At 46.2% G+C, this 19,037-nt stretch overlaps 2 protein-coding genes across 7 annotated transcripts in view; one reads left to right on the forward strand and one right to left on the reverse strand.

Annotated features, from left to right (window-relative positions):
* Positions 1–229: 229 nt before the first annotated feature.
* AAGAB (alpha and gamma adaptin binding protein) lies at positions 230–18,781 on the reverse strand. Of its 2 annotated transcripts, none has more exons than XM_040077105.2 (10): positions 18,696–18,781; positions 13,100–13,290; positions 12,502–12,598; positions 11,752–11,841; positions 9,405–9,488; positions 4,728–4,810; positions 4,226–4,319; positions 3,450–3,554; positions 2,939–2,988; positions 230–2,354 (listed from the first exon to the last, which is right to left on the reverse strand). In XM_040077105.2, exons 1-10 carry the CDS (start codon positions 18,769–18,771, stop codon positions 2,277–2,279), a joined length of 948 nt encoding a protein of 315 aa, XP_039933039.1. In that variant the 5' UTR covers positions 18,772–18,781; the 3' UTR covers positions 230–2,276. The 2 variants fall into 2 exon arrangements, with proteins under 2 accessions (XP_039933039.1, XP_039933040.1); XM_040077106.1 differs by having other exon boundaries at positions 13,100–13,194; positions 18,696–18,778.
* Positions 7,178–19,037, forward strand: part of IQCH (IQ motif containing H) — a 65,677-nt gene continuing 53,817 nt past the window's right edge. For all 5 annotated transcript variants that reach the window (XM_040077094.2, XM_040077092.2, XM_040077096.2 and 2 more), the window contains exons 1-2: positions 7,178–7,403; positions 17,343–17,413. The gene's annotated coding sequence lies outside the window, so the exon portion shown is untranslated. The remainder of the gene's footprint in view (positions 7,404–17,342; positions 17,414–19,037) is intronic.

Raw genomic sequence — 19,037 nt, forward strand, 5'->3', positions numbered from 1 at the left:
GCACTGCAGGAACCCTGGAATGCCTGAGCTGGGAATGCCAGCCCAGGATGGGAATGCAGCAGCTCTGGAACTGCAGCTCCCACCTGGGACAAGGATGTCACACCTGGCAGGGTGGCACTGGGTGGCCTTTAAGGGCACTTCCAACCCAAACCACTCCGGGATTCTGTGAAAACCAACTGGGAATTCTTTTGTTGCTTCACAAAGAGGAACTGGGTGACAGACACAGCTCTGCTTTTCCGCTAATGCCCCTTTTATTCATTTCTGTTAACTTCTTACTTTGTAAAGTGATTCTGTAGCCAAAACCAAAGGGTCTCTTCAGAAAAACCCCAAACAACCCACAAAAAAAAATAAGCACCAGCAAAGTAAACCTTGATTTTAAACCACAACACAACAACCTCAGAGGATCATTAAATTATTTCCCAGTGTCTCCAGCCACACTTCCTGCCTCCATGGTTTGTGCCCCCACAAACAAGACCCATATTTACAATAAATCATGTTTTTCTGAAAGAGTTCCGAGGATGGGAATGAGCTGCTGCTACCTCATAAAAAGGCAGCAAAGCACTGGATTTAATTGATATGATCTCATTAAATTTAAAAAGTCACATCTCTATCACATGTCTAAGGAATGAAGTGTCCAAGTCCGTTGTTTTCTTCACTGCCTCCGCTCTATTCCCTTGGCACCGTGGCCATTTATCACCATTGCACAACAAAGATTTAGAAAGGGCAGAAAGAATCCTCAGCTACCAGGAATCCCCCATGGAAACCATTCCCTGCTGGGAAGGAGCCACCTTCGTGTCTGTGCCACATTCCCTGTGCCGGGGAGTTGTGGAGGATGGGAGGAGGCAGAGAACCAGCAAGGCCCAGCAGCTGCCTGCGAGGGTGTCCCTGGCACGGCTTTCCTTGGATCTCTGTATTCCAGAATTCTTCCCAAACCAGGTGTTTCACCGTGGGGGAGCTCCTGCCCAGGCTTCAGCTGAGAAAACACTTCCCAAACTGCCAAGGAGGCTTCAGTTCTTGTCCTTAAACGCTCCAGTTTTATCCCAGGAAATGATTCCCAGCATTCCAAGAAACATGATTTACATTCACCTCTGCTTCATTAGGAAGGGAATTCAGGGAGCAGTGTGGAAGCGCCTGCAGGATGTAAAGCTATCCACTGATCCATGGCAGACCCAGTCCTCAGGAATTTAGGGGACATTGGAAAAGTTAATTTTCAAATTCCTAATTGAGGCTGCTTAGCAGGGCAGATTTTCAGATGGATAAGGAAAAGTTCTTGGGGCCAGACTCTTCCGTGTGGGAATCTGCTGCATCCTCTTCCCACTGATCCCCTGCCTGTAGCAGAGAGGGAGCCAGGGTGGAATTTCCCCTTTCTCCTCCTGCTCCTCAGCAGGCTCCCCCTGCCCTCCATGCCGTAATTCCAGAGGGTCTGTGCCCTGTGCTGCTCTGGAAGTGATGTGCACTCGATCCAGGAAAAGGGAATTCCCTCTGAGCCCTGTGCTGATGGACACACGGGAGTGGGGCACTGAGGTTTGGGATCCCAGCGCTGGGAACTGAGGCCAGAGCTCCCCAGAGCAGCTCTGTGTCTGCCAGGCCTTGCAGAGGGTGTGGGCAGGGAATTCCACCCCTGGAGCAGCCATAGCCAGAATTTCATCCCAAGTTTAGTTTCTAACTGGAATCTGGGGAGCGTGGACAACACCTGACATTCCAGGGAGGGCCCCTGTCCTTACACAGGCAAAATGCCAACAAAATCGAGCCCGGGGCCACCTGTACTGGCCTTGGCACTTGGCAGGACGGGGCCCTGGCACAGCATCGCCCCAGGGCACAGCTCAGCAACCTCCTCCTCCTGGCTCAACCAAATTGGCTCAGTTTGAACTGGGAAAAGCTCCATAAAACCATCCAGGAGCCCCACAGCTGAAAAATGGGGTTGGGAATTCAGCAGTCACTTCCCAAGCCCCAGCCCTGTGTGCAGAGATAACTGGGAGCACATTTGTTTATTTAAACCCCCGAGAGGAAATCATAAAAATGTTCATTTGAGAAAATGTAAACTCATCGCTGTTTCCTTGAACCACACACATGTCACCTTCCAAAGTCCTCAGGGAGAGGAGAAAGGACAGTCAGCCAAAGCCTCCGGAGCCAGGAGATGCTGTGGAATGTGGGTATGGGGAATGCTGTCACCAAGGGAAGCAGCTACAGCTAAATGGGGTTTTTGGCAATGAACACTGATTCAGGCAAGGATCATTCCTTTAGGATTGCTCTGGCACTTCCAGCCACAGAGGAATTCAGTTTTCTTCATCTGAGGAGAGACCTTCAATCTCATCCCTGTCTCCCCCGATCGCCATCCAGAAGGCTTTGGCCACCTACAATGGCAAAAAAAGATGGGAAAGGGAGAAAATTCCCATCAAATGACCAAAGATTTTGTATTTCCCATCCAAAGAGCAGAAACTGAGCAGCAGCTAAATCTGACAACCAGGTCTGTAAGTGCAACACATCCTCTCTGAGGCTCAGAATTTCAGCAAGAGGCAACGGTTCAGGTCATGGGAGGCACCTGTGCTCCAACACCTCCGCTATTTAAGGCATCCTTACATTTTCCAGGAGATCCAAACTTTCCCATTGACTTATGGAAGCTGGCCAGCACCCCCAGTGACTGCAGGGCTTTCAGCTCAGAATTCAGAAAGTGAAAAATCTTTTTTTTATGGCAGTGGGGTGGAATGAGATGATCTTCAGGGTCCCTTCCAACCCAAACCGCTCCAGGATTTTATGCTTTCCTGGTATTTCAAACTTCCAGGTTATTTGATTTTTGGGAGATACCTGACAAGTCTTCCCTAGGACTGTGTGGTCTGTTCTCCCTGCTCTTAATCCAGAACTCTCCAGGAGCAGGAACTGTGGCTGGGAAAGAAAAAACCCCATTTTCCTGATTTCCACCCCAATTCCCAAGGCTCACCTTCTCTGCGTGCAGCTTCCTCTGCTGGTGAGGCAGCGTGGCAGCTTTGTCTGTGGGGAAGGAGAGGATTTGGGTTGTGAGGCTCAGGAAGTGAGCAGGGACAGAAAACCTCCTGCACCTGGATTTGGGAACTCCGAGAGCACCTCCTGCACTGGATTTGGGAACTCCCAGAGCACCTCCTGCACTGGATTTGGGAACTCCCAGAGCACCTCCTGCACTGGATTTGGGAACTCCCAGAGCACCTCCTGCACCTGGATTTGGGAACTCCCAGAGCACCTCCTGCACTGGATTTGGAAAATCCCAGAGCACCTCCTGTACATTTGGCAACTCCCAGAGCAACATTTGCTGCTTTCAAGAGCACTATCAAGATGAAGGGTAAATGAATGGAAAGAGCAGCTAAGGAGGACTTCAGGCAGGAGAAGAGGAATTTCACAGCTTCCCAACTCACTCCTGGCTCTCTCTGAGCCCCTGGAAGTGCCAGAGCTCAGGTGCATCCCTCCTGCTGTGTTACCTTTCATTTCTTTCAGCTTTGAGAAGAGCCTTTCGAAGTTCTCCAGGTCCCCATCCCTGGTGGTCAGGCTGGCCAGCTCCTGGATGTCCATATCCAGCATGGGATCTGAAACACAGCCCGGTTCAAGAGAAATGATTCTGGTTTCTCAGTAGAAAACCAGGATTTTAACAGCTGCAAATCCCATTTGCAAACTCCAATGTCATAGGAGAGAAACATTTAGTTTACTGATTGTTCACACAGACCAATCATGGGATTGGTACAGTGCTGATTAATTTTATAGAAGAAATCCTTCCCTGTGAGGGTGGGCAGCCCCTGGCACAGGTGCCCAGAGGAGCTGTGGCTGCCCCTGGATCCCTGGAATGTCCCAGGCCAGGTTGGACAGGGCTTGGAGCAGCCTGGGACAGTGGAAGGTGTCCCTGCCCATGGGATGGGATGAGCTTTAAGGTCCCTTCTAAGCCAAAATATTCCAGATTCCATGATTGTGTGATACATTACATGTGAGCTCATCCAGTATTTAGGATCTCTTGCTGATTCCAGAAATGATCTGTCCAGAAACAGCCCCAGAGTGAATCAAAGAGCGATGAGCTGTGCTGAGACCACAACAAACGCTCAGATCTCCCACAGAGCTGGTAAGGAAATCCCATCTCCTGGAAGGCTGCGTGGTTTAAGGACTCTCCTGGCCCTGGCAGTGCCTCTGTGCCCCGCTTTTCCCTGGGCAGGAGCTCTGTGGGTCTGCCCCTGCCAGGGGTGGCTGTTTCCCGCAGAGCTGAGCTCACCTCCAGCACTGTCAGGCTCCAGGCTGTTGGTGCCAGCTCCATCCTCTCCACCATCCAGCTGGGATTCTTCCCTCTCTCCTGGGGATGGGTTGGACTGTCAGGAAACCAAAGACATTTCAGTATCCAGTAATCCATGAAAAAAACCAGCAGCAGCAAATCAGGTGCTTCCTGCTTTTCCTTTAAAACCTTGCACTTTATCTCAAAGCGCTGCTGCCATGAAAAGCCACTTCTGCAACACTGGGAATTGGTGCTGCTTGAAGGGATTTCGGGATGGATCTGTTGGGGGTTTTTTTTGTCAAGTAACACCATGAAATGACAGGTTTTGTTCTGCCCAAAAGGAGATAATTTGGATATAATCAAACCCATCCTGAATGGAGCTTTTAGTGCTCTTTCCTCCGTGGCAGAGTGGGGAGGTCCCAGCCACCACCCCATGGATAAGGGAGGGCCTGGGCAGAGCAGGAACCAGGAATTAATTACTGGAATTACTGGAATTATTGTTTACTTCTCTCTCTGGGGTCTCTTCACAGCCACGGCTCCTGTTGGCTCCTGCCAAGGTGCTGAGGAGACCAAAGCCCTGGGTCCTGTCTGCAAACAAAGCACAAAGTGCAGAGTTACTGCAAACACTGGCACTGGCCAAGCAGCACAGGGAGTATTTCACAGCACCATGGGAAACTGCCAGCGCACTGGAAAACAGATTTTTAGCAGAAATTTCACATCATCTCTAGGCTTTAAACTGTGTTAGCAGTGTTTGCTGCTAAATATTCCCCCAGGGAAGAGAGGAGAGCCACAGGAGATGAGGGATCTTTTTTTAAAGCTTGTTGGAAGTCTCTGCTCCGTTAGGGTCTGAGCTGGTAAATTCCCAAGGAGGCAGCTGGAAATCCAGCAGCAGAATTCGCTGTTCCTGGTGCCCAGGTTTAACCTCCATGGGAAGCAGCACGGAGTCTGGGGTGGGATTTAGGAAAGGCAACGAGAGCCTTTGCTCACACGTTGTCTGAACAGCCTGAGCACGACAGGAGTGGCAAAGAAAATTGTTAAATATTTAATTCAGAATTCCTGGGTGGATTCATCCATTAAATCCAGGGTTTCTTCTCACTGCAAGGTGCTCTGGGCTCTCCCCACTGCTGGCCTAGGGTGTATCTCAATGCTGTTTCAAAACCCAACCCAAAAAGTGATTTCAAACCTAAACAGTTCATCTAAGAGAATAAATGTGGAGCAGTATTTTTAATTTAAACTGGCTGTATTTTTAAACCTGTTTTATGTAACACTATGTGCATAATGGGTGATATGATGAGGTGTTTTTTACTAAGTCAGGTTTTTCTAAGTCAGTTTACTACTCAGTACAAACTGGCCTTGCACTGAGTAGTAAATATTTGCAGTTAGACAAGGCACTCGGGAGATTTTTCTGCAAACTTCTGCATTTCAGTCAACTAAAACTGAAATAATGTGAAGTTATTGTACCAGAAATAGCCAGGAAACAATGACTTCTGCCAGAAGAAAGATTTAATATTACTTCTTAAAAGAAGTATGTTCTAAATTATTAGACTCATGACTAAGCTCTAGACTCAACTGTTGAGGTGATGTCACTTGGATGCTCTGTCCAAATTTCCCTGCCATTTCTCCAGACTGTCATTGTGAGGGGCTGAATGTGTAACTGAGCCCATCCAGCACTCACATAAACACATCTCCGTGAGAGAATCACTGAGCCCCCATCCCCTGCTCCCTGCTCCTGCAGCTCATCTGTTCTGCCCCATTCCTGGCAGGAATTTGGGGCCACTGCTCTGCTTTATCCCCTTTTGCTGCTTTAGCAGGTCCCTGGCCAAAGGGGTGGGAAGAAGTGAATCAGTGGAGCTGAATGAATTCCCTGAAAAACATTCAGCTGCCCGTGAAGTCTGTCAGGTCAATGGACAGGAACTGGAGGATAAAATTTTGGGATTTGCATCCCAAAGCAAAGCAGCTTCCCCAGGTTTCATGGGGCTAAGCAGAGCTGGCTTTGGGGAAGCTGTGAGGATGGACATGGAGCCAAGTTCTGAGTCATCTCCAGCAAGGTTGGACACTGCAGTGCAGAATGTCCTGGAGAGAACATTCCCACACTGGCAGAGGGGTGGATGCAGTGACCTAATCATGGAGCTCCTTCAGAGCTGGGATTAGTGATTGTCCTGTGCAGAAAAATGGCAGTGGCTCCATATTCCCTCCTCCAACACTACAGAACCTCAGCCAGAATTATTACAGATATCATTCCTTGCTGAAAAACCTGGAACGTGCAGCAGGGATCTCTGAACAGCAGCTGTTTGTCCCTGGGTCCTGGTTAGGGAGGAGGCAGACACAACACTTGACTGCAGGCACACCCTTGAAAACCCTTCCTATAAACTCCTTTTACTGGATGTAGAAGTTATTTCGACTTGTGGGTGCAATTCAGGAAGTGGGTGATGCCTTACACAGTGTCCTTAAGGCAGCAAAGCCAAAAATTAGCTCATCCCTCTTCTTGGAGGAGTCAGTGGGTACCGTGGAGCCCGGAGCAGCTGTGGCTGCCCCTGGGTCCCTGGAAGTGTCCCAGGCCAGGCTGGACAGGGCTTGGAGCAGCCTGGGACAGTGGGAGGTGTCCCTGTAGGGATTCCCATTCCCGACTCCATGCTCTGTGTAGTTTCCCAGGAGTCACTCCTGATGCTCTGAACATGGATTCAGCATTCCCACACTCCTGGTTCATAGCCAAGTGTTTTCCACTGCCTTTAACTCTTTTTCCTCCAGTCCATCTCCAGCTGACACACAGTGATCCTTATACATAAAATTGGAATTAACACATCAAAATTCCCAATTTGTTTAAATGGCCTCCCTAAATCATGTTAATTGGCTGTGATTAGAGCTAGGCTCATTCCTGGCCCCACCTGAGGTGAGCAGCCTCACCTGGGCTCACTCAAGCTGGGATTTAAGCAGGAAAGAAGGCCAGCAGCTCTTTCCAGAGGGCTGGGAATGGTTTCTCTTCTTGCCACAGAGGGTCTGGCAGGGACAGAGAAGGTAGCAGCAGTCTTGATACCTCTGTGGGGAGGGAAATGTGTTACCTGGAGAATCCCTCACGCTCTCCTGCACAAGAAAACTTCCAGAGACTGAAGGGAGCTCCAAGGCCTGGGGAAACAACTTTACACCGGCTCCAGAGATGATTTGTTCCTGGATTAGCTCCCAGGTAAGAGTGCTTCTTTGGCTCTGAGTGGAGACAATGCTGCTCTATTTACTCACAAAGCACCTGGGATTGGTTACTCAATGTAAACTTGTTTCTAATTCAACTGTGTTACACTAAATAATCCTTTTATGGCTCTGTGTGAGAATGATGCATTTAACAGTGAGAGAAAAAAATCTCAAGTTTAGAATTTTAATTAATTGGTGTGTGTAAAAACCTGCAGCCTGAGAAGAGTTAACGCAATAAAATAATAAGGGTTTGATGTTTGTGCTTGAAAAAAAAGTTATTCCTGCTCTGTCTGTAACTCTCTGGAAACAGGTTTTTGAATTAAGGCTACACTTAATAGTGCTATAAGTATTTGCTACTACACATTTACTACTGGAACTCTCTGATAACTCTTCCCTGTGAGGTTTTCAACCAGCCAGGAATTGCAGGTCATTCAGTGGAAAAGCTGAAGTTGGCTGTACATGGCAGCCAGTTTCTAGGATCTGGAGGAAGCTGAAAACAAAAGATATGTTACGGGTTGTAAAAAGTTTTATTTTAAGCGAAATGAGCTCAATGATTCCCCTTTGAAGGCACAGTCAGGCTGCAACACCTTCTAAATATAGCTCACTTCCTGAGGGGTTTGTGGTGCTGCAGCAGTGCTGTGCGGGGCTGGTGCTGTGCAGAGAGAAAATCTGGATTTTTCAAGGAGTCTGACCTTTCCAGAACACCAGTGATGTGCAGGAATTTCCCCCCTGTGAAGAACTGAACGTGTGACTAAATTCTGCTGTTCTGTAAGGTGGCATCTGCCAAATACAGGAAATATGTTGTTAAAAACCCCATTTTTAGCACGAGTGAGATAAGCTGACACCATCTGCCAAGGTTACCTGGTTCTCTACAATGGTTACACTGAATCAGACCCCACCTTAACCTGGCCTCTGATGGGGAATGAGAAACCCTCAAAAAGCTGCACCAGAAAAAAAAAAGGAGTTTAAGAATTCTCACCCTGGTTTTACTGAGTCCCAGCAAGCACCTTGCAGCCACAGAAATTAACAGCAGCCTCTCAGTGCTGCAAATCATTCCACAGTGAATTGTTGTGGGAGATGGCACATCAGGGAGCAGAGAGGTGTTGGAAGGTGGGACGAGGCTTTTTGAACAACAAATTTCAGGCCAAGCTCTCCTTAAGAGTTTCATCTTCCTGCATTTTCTGCAGCAGTTTGCGTGGTTAGAAAGGTAATTAAAGGTTTTCAAGTAAATGGAAGTTATCTGCACTTGCAGCAACAGCATTTCCTTCTCTGATGGGTCTAAGGCTAAAGTGATTTTTCCAAAATTCTAGTTCTATTTGATAATCAGTTTCCTCAGGAAATTATCTGGGGTTGCCCATTTTTTGCACTATTGTCAAAAAATTCTGTGGTCTCCATGTACTCAAGTGGGGTTTTCTGCAGCAAAAACCATTCTTAAATGTTTGACACAGCTCCTTTGCCAAATCTTAACTCTGCCCCTGCTATTCTCATCCCTAGTTTGAAAATTTAGAAAACAAACCAAAATTCCCCTACAAGAAATGTGGAATTTAACCTTTACCTCTACACTGAATCGTTTTATCAATCTGATAAAGCTGATAATTGCAACCTATTTCCTACTACAGTTTGGTGGAACAAACTTTGAGTTTTCATTGCAACCTGCAGAATTGATGGAATATTTAACTCAAATTACCGGTAGAGTGCAAGTTACAGGAGAGAGGGAACAGGAGCAGGAGGACGTTTTACACAGCAGTCCTTTCCTGTGAGGGTGGTGAGGCCCTGGCACAGAGAAGTTGTGGGTGGAAGTGTCCAAGGCCAGGCTGGAGGAGCTGGGAGCACTCTGGGATGGAGGATTAAGGTGAGCTTTAAGGTCCCTCCCAGCCCAAAGCACGCAGGGCCCTGTGAGGTTCACCAGGACATCCAGGGAGGATGGAAGCAGCGCCTGAAGCCTTTGTGCTGGTGCAGCTGCTCAGCTTTAGCTCCGGCTGACCCCCCAGGCACCTACCACCCTTCATGACCACGTTGGACCAGACGTTGGCGTTGAGGGCCTGCACGATGCGCATCACTCCCGTGGACTCGGGGAAATCATCTGCACCAAAACACACAGAAAACTCTAAACACTCCCGAAAGCAGCACTAAAAACCAGGACAGGCCTCCAGAGGTGGGGCTGAAGGCCTGTTCTGTCTTCTCTCAATCGTTGTAAATTCTGCTCCTGGTACAAAACACAGATTTTTTTTCACCTTTGATTCATGAGAGGCCAAGTAAACGTAAGTTAATTTACAATTCAGCCTCAGTTCTTGGGCTGAGCTGCCAGGGATAATGAACTGTGAGCTCAGTATTTTGCAGATATCTCAATTATTTTTGTTAAATATTTAGCAGGAGGCCTACACGAAGTAACATCTGAGTAAATTCTATAGTAACAGACAAGGAACTTGGATCTTTCATGAAAAGATCTTTTACAATGCTGTAAAGCATAGAAATATATTAGAAAATAGATTATTAGAGTTACTTTTCTTTATTTTGGAAAGTAAAGAACTTGAGACAACCATTTAAAGAGGGTGTGATGCCTGTAATAAATGGAAAGAAACATTGTAAAGCTGTCCCCACAATATCTATCTCTGAAAGTTCCAGTAATCCTGGGAATTAAAGGAACTTGAAAGCCCAGGGAAAGCATTATTCAGATTTTAATTTATTTACTGAATACATCTGACACCACTTTGGGTCAAGTCAGTTTTCCCATTTCCTCAGTTTAGTCAGCTTCCCATGTTTGTGCAGGTTGACAAAGGGAAAAAAAACCCCAAACAATCCTTTGGATACAAACATTTGATTGTTTAGAAATCACACTCAAGTGACTCAGGGACAGGTGCAGTAATTGACACTGCCTTTAGAAATTAATTTTAAGGCTGAAATCAGATTTTTTGCCCTCTGTGATGCTGCTGTTTGGTTTGGTGTCAGAGTCATTATCAGGAGTCTGTTTAGAGCTCTCCTGACTGTGCAAACAACTGACAATGAGTCAAAACAAAAGTTCCAGTTTATTTGAGAGGAGCTGCCTGAAATGTCAGAATTGCAAAGGGAGATGGGCCCGGTGTGTTTACAGCATCTGCTGTTCCTTTTGTAACTCACCCAGAATGTTTGTGGGGTAAATAAGTTACTCACTGGAGCCCAGTTCCTCCTCTGCATGACTCACAGTGAATCAACTACCAGATTAAACAGCTAGGAAAGAACATGGATCCCAATACTCCAAAAAAATTAACATCCTGAGTGGTTATTATTCCCATTATTTCAATGGCAGACAGCTTGTTCTTTACAACAGCTATTCAATAGAAAAAGAACTTGATTTAAGGTTACTATTTTTAAAGCACTTAGTATTTGTTTAGTCTAAGGAGTCTTCACTTTGGATTTTCCCAGTTTCTGTGAATGAAATTTGTGAATCTCCCTCCCTGACTAAAAAAAAAAATAAAAGGAAACATTTTTAAAGGCATGGTGGGGAGAGAGGGAGACTTCTAAGCTACTCAAGATCCAATTTTAGTAGGCTTTTAAAGGGGGGAAAGGGGTGGGAGGTGCTCTAGCTGAGCATTTTATAGTGAATTATTTTTGGTGACTGCAAAGTGCTTGGAGAAGCTGAAATAGAGCAAATGTTAGTGACTAATTCCTCTCCAGCCTGCAAATGCACTCAGTTATCTGGTTTTATTCCAGAGATATAAGGTGTAAATGCTTTTTTGTGTCACTGAAGTGAGGAGATAAGGCTGATGCTGATAAGGCTCTCAGGAAATGCACAGTCACTTTTCAAGAGTGGAACATCACACTTCTGACTCCTCTTGCTGGGTTATTTTTTTTTTTCCAAGTTATAAATGTTGGGCAGCCAGTGATTCTGAAACTGGTTTATTTCCTGTGTAACAGCTCGTGTTGCTCTGAAATGTTTTTAACAACCTGCCATTTTCAGCCTATCATGTCACTGTTTGTACCAAGATAGCATAAAATAGTTTTTAAGTCTTTTCAATACCAGAATGCAGAAAAATGTTTCTTTAGACTGATTTTTCCAAGTGGAATATAAACTTCTGATGTATCAATCCAGTCCTAGGGCAGTGCCAGAAATAGGAGCAGATATTATTTTTACGTAGGTGCTGCATAAACAGCAGCTGGATTTGGGAGGGGACAAATGGAATTTCTCAGAGGAAATAACCTCCTCCTCCTCCTGACCTTTTATAGCTGAGACTAAGCCCCAGCAACCAGGAGCATTCCATGCTGTAATCATGTGGCACATCAACAATTGCAAGGGGCATAACTTTATTTAGAAGGTATTTTGGGGCACTTTTTCGTTCTCAAAATGCCAAGAGAAGCAGCAGACCTACCATCTTCATCAGGCAGCTCCTCAGGGCTGAGCTCTACCAGCTCAAAGCCATGCTTGATGCACCATTCTTGCGCTTTCTGTCTGTTTACACCTAAATTGGGAGACAAAAATGGGTGTTAAAGGTGCAGAATTGAGACCGGTGTCAGCATACCTATCAGAATATTTAGCTGTGTTTTATTTATTCCCCCAAAGTTGTTTGCTCGCTCTGGAGTGTATGGGAAAGTGTATAGCAGCTGGCATGGATCCTCTCTCCACCGTGCGTTCCAAAAATAGAGAGTTAAACTCCTCCTTGGAACTGAGGAGCAGAATCAAAAGGTTTTGCAGGGATACAATGTAAGTGTGAATGAAGATTTGTGTTAACTCTGGGCTGGACACTGAATTAAGCTGCAGGGACATCTGCACCTCCCAGCTTGCTGTTGTCTAGAACCACAGCAAATGTGTGTGTTCAATGTCCAAACATCAAAAAAAAAAAGAGGAATTAGGCACATCCAGCAGCAGGAATGCCTTTTAGGCCCCCTGCAGTGGCAGGGCACGGAGCTGACTGAGCAATCTGGTAAAATTCTGGTTCAGTTTTAACCACATCCCACTGAGGGTTTCAGCTCCTGCTCCCCAGAGTCACCTGGCTGCGCTCCATCAGCTCCCCAGGCCGCTGTCACCCACACCCAGAAGCAATTGCTGATGTAATTAGAAAGTCAATTATTGTGCAGGTTAATGGCTCTAGGTGAGGATGGGAGTTCTTTGGGTCTCCTACCGTTCTCAGACACTCTGTCACAAACCAGGATCATCACTTCTGGCAGCCACTCTTCTGTCAGGGGAAGCCATTCGGAGACACCCTCCAGGCCAGTCTTCTACAGGGGAAAAGAAAAGTATTCTTTGGAATACATCCTATAATACTTTTGTTTTTAATAGTATGAGAATTGAGTTATATAAAGAAATAGGCTTTTTTTGTCTCGACCTTTCTGGTTTCTGCTAAACCAGTTTTCACTGCAGCTGGTTTAGTAGAAACAATTTTGGGTAAAATGCACTGAATTTTATGTTTAGCTCCCTAAATTTTGTCCTGTCCTAAAGGAGCCTTTAAGAAGCAGCACCAGCTAGGAATAAAGCTGGAGATGGTGAGCTGGATTTGCCGTGGTGGCATAATGAAAAGCCCTCTTCCAGCTGGAGGACAGCAGTAAGAGAGAAGGAAACTGCTGCTATTGTTAGGAGGGAAATTTAATATTTAATATTGATCTTGTGCCAATGAATAGCACAGCCTACAGGGGGTGGATGGAGAATCTGATTTATGGCTCTCACTGTGATAAGGAGCTGCATGAGAGAGAAAGCAGGAGGATGAAGCACAGGAGCCTTACTGCTGTGCTGTCGAAGTACACAACAAATGCCTGCACAGCCTCAGCAATCTCTCCAGTCACGTGGAATGTGTTTGGGACCACGCAGAGGTGGATATCTGCAGAATAATATTTGTTATCTATTGTCCAGGGGTAGAAATTCACTCTTCCACTTGTTACTGCACCCACAGTGAGGTCATCTTTTCCTGTGATACCTGCAGGAGAGAAAATGGGTGAGGAGGAGGAGGGTAAAACCAGCATCCAGAAAATAATCTGTCTAGGAAAGTACAGTGCCAATGCAGATCCATCATTACTGTAATAAACCTGGATATAATCAAGAGCTTTAAAAATTCAACTCAGTTTCTTACTCTGACCCAGATTTTATTGCTTAGCTTTCAAAAGAGGTTATTTTCTAGTTTTCAATATAAAATATGGCCCAGAAGCTGCGGAAAGCTTTTTGTTTTCCTGGAAATGCCTATTCAAGTGTTAACCTCAAACTTAGTACCTATAAACAGGATGTATGGAGAGAAAACCTAAACTTTATTGCAACCCTTGAAGGCTCATTGGGATGTGAAGATCTGTTTAACTGTGACCAAAACCCAAAGATAACTAATGAGAAAATAAACCTACAATTTCCTACAATTCAGTTGTAATTCCCATTAAATTCCAGCTCAACCACTAAAATCCAGTGCTTTGCTCAGGTGCTGTCACGCTCTGCCCTTCAAGGTAGGGACATTCCCAGGAACGCTCCTGGAGCTGAATTAGAGCTGAGCATCCCATTATTCCTTGAGGGAACAGCCAGGATATCTTGTTCAGGCTGGATGAGCTCGTGGACACTTTGGAACACAGGTCAATTATTTATAAAATGGACTGAGTCATCCAGAAATGCCTCAGGCAGCAGAAGAGTTAAAGGATAAAGTACACGGCTTTTCAAGGATTTGTATTTTAAGGTACTGAGAGAGAGAGAGTTCCTGGAGCTGCTGGAACAGGCTGTTCCCCAAATAGTCTGGAGATGAATCTGAATTTATCTGTATCTTATTAGTAAAAAGACAGGAAAAGCTCCTTGCCAAGGCTACAGTGGTTTTTACAACTAAACTGCAAAGCTGAGAAATAGATCTGGTGAATGAGCACAGGGCAGGAGGCAGGGAGGGCTGGAAACCAGGATTATTTGCAGCCCTGAGGAGGAGACAGAATCTGAGGGAGAAATGTGACCTTGGAAACAGAAACCTGTAGCATTTCCTACTTTAGAGGATGAAACAGGAGTCTCCGGGTTTCTTAAAATAAGAAGTGCCACGTCTAAATTATTTTTCCAGGTTCAAGTTTTATTTTATTTTGGATGGCAATTATTTTTCAGGGTAATTGGTCTTTAATCAGGTGATATTCCATGCTAAGATTACCCACCTCACTTTGGAGCTGGGGGACAAAGATCCTGAGTCACCACCAAACCTGGATTCTGAGCTTTGTATTCTCAGAGGTTTTGTTTTGAATGATATAAATTTCCCTTTACCAGTGTTTTGACAGTTAAAAATAATTAAATTAAAATCAGTCTGAGCTAACAGAATCGCAAGTCAATGCCATGAGAGGCTACAAATAAAAGGGCCCACAGAAGTTACTGGAACCCAGAAAATCAGCAGTAAGACTTGGAGAGGAAAATGGGGTGAGGAAGAAAATCAGCTCTAAAGTCACTTGAGTCACCCTAACAAGGATAAGAAGGGAAAGAACTTTTATAAAAGGTTTCCAAAAGCTGATATGAATTTCACATTTCCTTTGTAAGGGATATATATTTTTTGAAGAGTTCATGGACAAATTTAGGTCTGAAAGCACTGCTAGAATGAGGCCATGTCCCATTTCCTGTTACCTGCTACTTGTTCCTGTATTTTCAGGGGTTTTCTTTCATCCCATTGTGCTGCTGATTACCCATCCTTCATCCCCAGATTTTGCCAATTCCCTGTGAAATTTCTCTCCCAGTAAAAATGGATGCTGCACACTAAACTCAAAGGGCTTCAGGAACTTGGTGAAAGGATTCAGACCTGCTGTGTCTCAGGCTGCTCGTGGGGTTGTAAGGAATGGCTGCACAACAGCCTGATCACTCTTGGCAGGAAACAGAGCAGATTGTCAGGAGTTCTCTCCCAAAAAAGTCACTTGGAATGATTCAATTTTGGTCTTTAGAGCAAACAAGCAGAGACTACAAAAGAAATACACACTGCAATTCCAACTGAGTTCTGTTTTGATGCAGGAATTTGTTTTAAGGGTTGTATTTACCACCCCAGCATTCCAGAAATTTCTTTCCAAGACAGCCTGGATCTGTAATGAAAGCAGGAAATTCAGCCCGAATAGTTTGGTATCTAATTCAGAGAGTATTGATCAGAATAAACTCCTAGAAAATGAATATGGCAAAAGGAGGTGGCTTGTCCAGCTGAGCCCTTGTGAGCTGTGAGTGAGTTACTCGTTTTTAACAGGAAAGGGTCGGTGGTTTGCCATGCAAAGAGCCTGGAAAACCACGTGAGTCACTGTGTGTGTGACCACAGCGGCCCTGCCCGGGAGCGCCAGCAGCTCCGTGCGTGCCAGGCATGCAAACGCTCCCCAGCCGCAGCACCAAAAACACACCTGGAAAGGTCCGGAGCTGCTTGGTGCCACCCAAACCCAGCACTCCGAGTTCAGGGTCCCCTGGGGAATCCTGAAATGATGCCCCCAGTGTCACCAGCAGCTGCTGGATCCAACCGGAGCCACGCTGGGTTTGTGTACCGTGCTGGATAAAGCTTTTGGGGCAGCAGAAGCTGCCTCACACAGGGAATGATCTGAGGCTGGTTTTGGCTGCACCAGTATGGCCTCCTGCAGCCCCCAAAGCCCTGTGCTGCACTGAGATCACCACATCTGCTGGGTAATTCCCCTTCTCCAGTTTATCCCGTGGCTGATTTTTGCTCTTTTTATATCAGAAAACCATTAAACAACAAACAGCAGCTGACACACGAGATGGGTTCGTGGCTCGGCGCAGTAACTGATCCTGGCTGGTGTCACACAGCTCCAGAACTTCCAAACTTCTCTGGAATCTCTCCAGAGGAAAAGGTTTCATTACTTCCAGGCACTCAGTCACTGGCTTATAGTTTTGCAGCAAGTTCATCAGTAGTGTCCCTTCTCCACTCACAAGTATTTATAAATTTTAATAAAATAGACAATAGTTATGACCAGTATTTTTGGAAATTATTTTCAGCCCTTTACAAAAAGGTCTGCTCATTTTACTGAATTAAATATCAACTTTTAATTTCATATTTTATCATACAGACAGCATAAATTAAATAATGATTTTGAACACAAGAGAGGACATGGCAATATTATAAAATCTCACATCCCTTCCCATTTTTTAATGCTGGGTCTTACTAAGTCTTCTGAAAGTGCAAATACTTTTGAAAAAGGGGAGTTGAAGACCAGAAATAACTTTTCAGAAGTGTTAAACAGTCAGAGAACCATGTAGCTCTCTTGCAGTAATTTCCCTGTTCTCTCATACCCAAGTGGTATTTAAGCATTTCTAGCACACTGTGTGCTTAATAATATTTTTTTTAATTATTACAACTTCTTTTTACAATTTTTTTTTCCAGAAGGATTAGGGTCTTGATCACTCTTTCTGGTGTTTTTCAAACTGAATAAGTGTTTTAAGAACTAAATGCCCCAAATGCTCCCAAACCCTCAGAGTTGTCAGGTACACAGCCACATTCTGGGCCTTGAGAGCCACCTGGTGGAACAAACCATAAAAAAATACTCCCCAAATTACCCCAAGGAGTAAAAAGAACCCAAACAGGCTGGGGAGGGGGAGGAGGGCAGCGGTAAAAATCCAAAAAGAAAAGGAAGAACAATCGCATCAGACAGTACGAAAACCGAACCAATCTTACTTGCTGGTTTGTGATAAATGCATCACAATAATAACAGGCAGATCTATGGTGAGCATTTTAAACAGCTTTGTTTTGCCACAGCGTCCCATGAATTAAAGCATTCAGAGCACCCTGCAGAAACCTGAACAAATAAAAATATATCTGGCAAATGTATCATCGGCTGCTTCTCATCCTCAAGCCATTTAACAGGAGGAAAACCCTGGAAAAAGTCTTGGAATTGGCCTGAAAAGTTGTGTTTCACCCCACAAACCCTTCCCACTGCTGCCCTGTCCCTGCCAGAGTGTCCTTGAATGTTTTACAGTCTGCTGCATTTGATTAAATTTCACTTGTCATACAAAGCTGCTGGGCTTTATTTTATCAAATGATTTTATTTCTTGCAGGAGGATTTTAATGTAACTCAGAGGACACACAGACTTGGTACTGGGAGCAGTGGAAGCCGAGACATTTCAAAGTGAGTACTAGTTAAAAAAAAAAATCTGAGCTTAAATTTTAAGACTTTCTCAGATTAAATAGCTTTTTGCCTGCCTACCTTTTTTTACCTGTTTCATTTCACTGTGCAAAATAATCAAAGGGAAACCTAGAGGAACATTGAATAAGTCCTTCCAATTTGCTTATACCTTCCTCAAAAATAAGCTAATTTTTTTTTTTTTTTTAAATGGAATCTTTAAATTATTCAATGTCATGGAACTGCTTTGACAGAGGAGCCTCTGACTGCAGATTTTGTACTGTTATTTTTGTTGCAAAGCATGTTTTAATGAGGTGGAGGGAGCCAGTTGCTGGGGCAGCCCTGTGCTTGGTGAGATCCTAAGTAAGAATTGCTCAGAAAGAGATAAAAACAAATCCAGAGAAGGGATGAGGGAGTTAAGTTCTACATCTCAGTGTGCACAGCAAAACTGTGAATTCCCTAAAAACCAGGGCTGGCCTAACATGGGGGGAACCCACCAAGATCTGAACAGCTTCTTCCTGGAACCCCTTGATTTTAAAACTACCAGAAATTTCCACCACGGTTTTTTTCTACTATCAGATCTTATTCTCGTGTTCCCCTTTTGAGCCCTAAAAATGGCAACTGGTTCGCAGGAAAGCCACTTCCTATTGTATGAATTCTGTGTACTCGGCATGAAGTGTAATCTGTGCTTCTGTCAGCCGCAGAACAGAGAATTTTTATCTTTCCCTTTTAGTCCTTCCGCATTGAGAAACCGGTGAATTATTTCCTTAAAGCCCTAAGGAGGCTCCTGACATATTCTGCTACCCTGGGGGTGGTGCCTGAGGGGGGATTGAGACCCTGAGAAAGAGAACTGCGACCTCGACGGGAAAAATGAGAACCCGAGGGGGAAAGTGGCACAGTGAGGGGATGGCAGTGACCCTGAGGGGAATACTGAGACCGTGAGGGGATGGCAGTGACCCTGAGGGGAATACTGAGACCGTGAGGGGATGGCAGTGACCCTGAGGGGAATACTGAGACCGTGAGGGGATGGCAGCGACCCTGAGGGGAATACTGAGACAGTGAGGGGATGGCAGTGACCCTGAGGGAGACGGCAGCGTCCCTGAGGGGAATACTGAGACAGTGAGGGGATGGCACCGACCCCGAAGGGAGAAATGCGATCCTGAGGGGAAAACAGCTCCCCTAAGGGCCGGGGCTGGAGGGAGCCACTGTCAGCCCGGATTCCCGCGGGCGCGGGCAAGCCGCGGCCCCTGGTTCCGCCCGCCTGGGCGCCGCGGCGGCCCCGACTCACGTTTGACGAGCTCCTCGGGCGCGAAGCCCGCGGCACAGCTGGTGAGCAGCGCCAGCGGCCGCGCCGCCGCCGCCATGGCGCCCGCGCCGCGCCCCTTCCGCCGCGCCGCTACCACCGCCCGCGGGGGGGAGCGGCCGGGGGAGGAGCCGGGAGGGACCGGGCGGAGCGCGGGCTCGGTCCCCGCTGGATGCTCTCTTCCCCCCCCCCGCGGCGGGGCGGATGGTGCGGCCCGGCCGGCGCGTCCCGTTGCCGGGTGCGCGGTGCCGCCATGGCCGCGGCCGGAGCGGGGCCGCCACGGGCGGGTGGGTTCGGACAGCGCCGGGACCGGCACCTCCCTCCCCC

Source organism: Hirundo rustica, chromosome 13, assembly GCF_015227805.2.
Source record: "Hirundo rustica isolate bHirRus1 chromosome 13, bHirRus1.pri.v3, whole genome shotgun sequence".
Taxonomy (NCBI): Eukaryota; Metazoa; Chordata; class Aves; order Passeriformes; family Hirundinidae; genus Hirundo; species Hirundo rustica.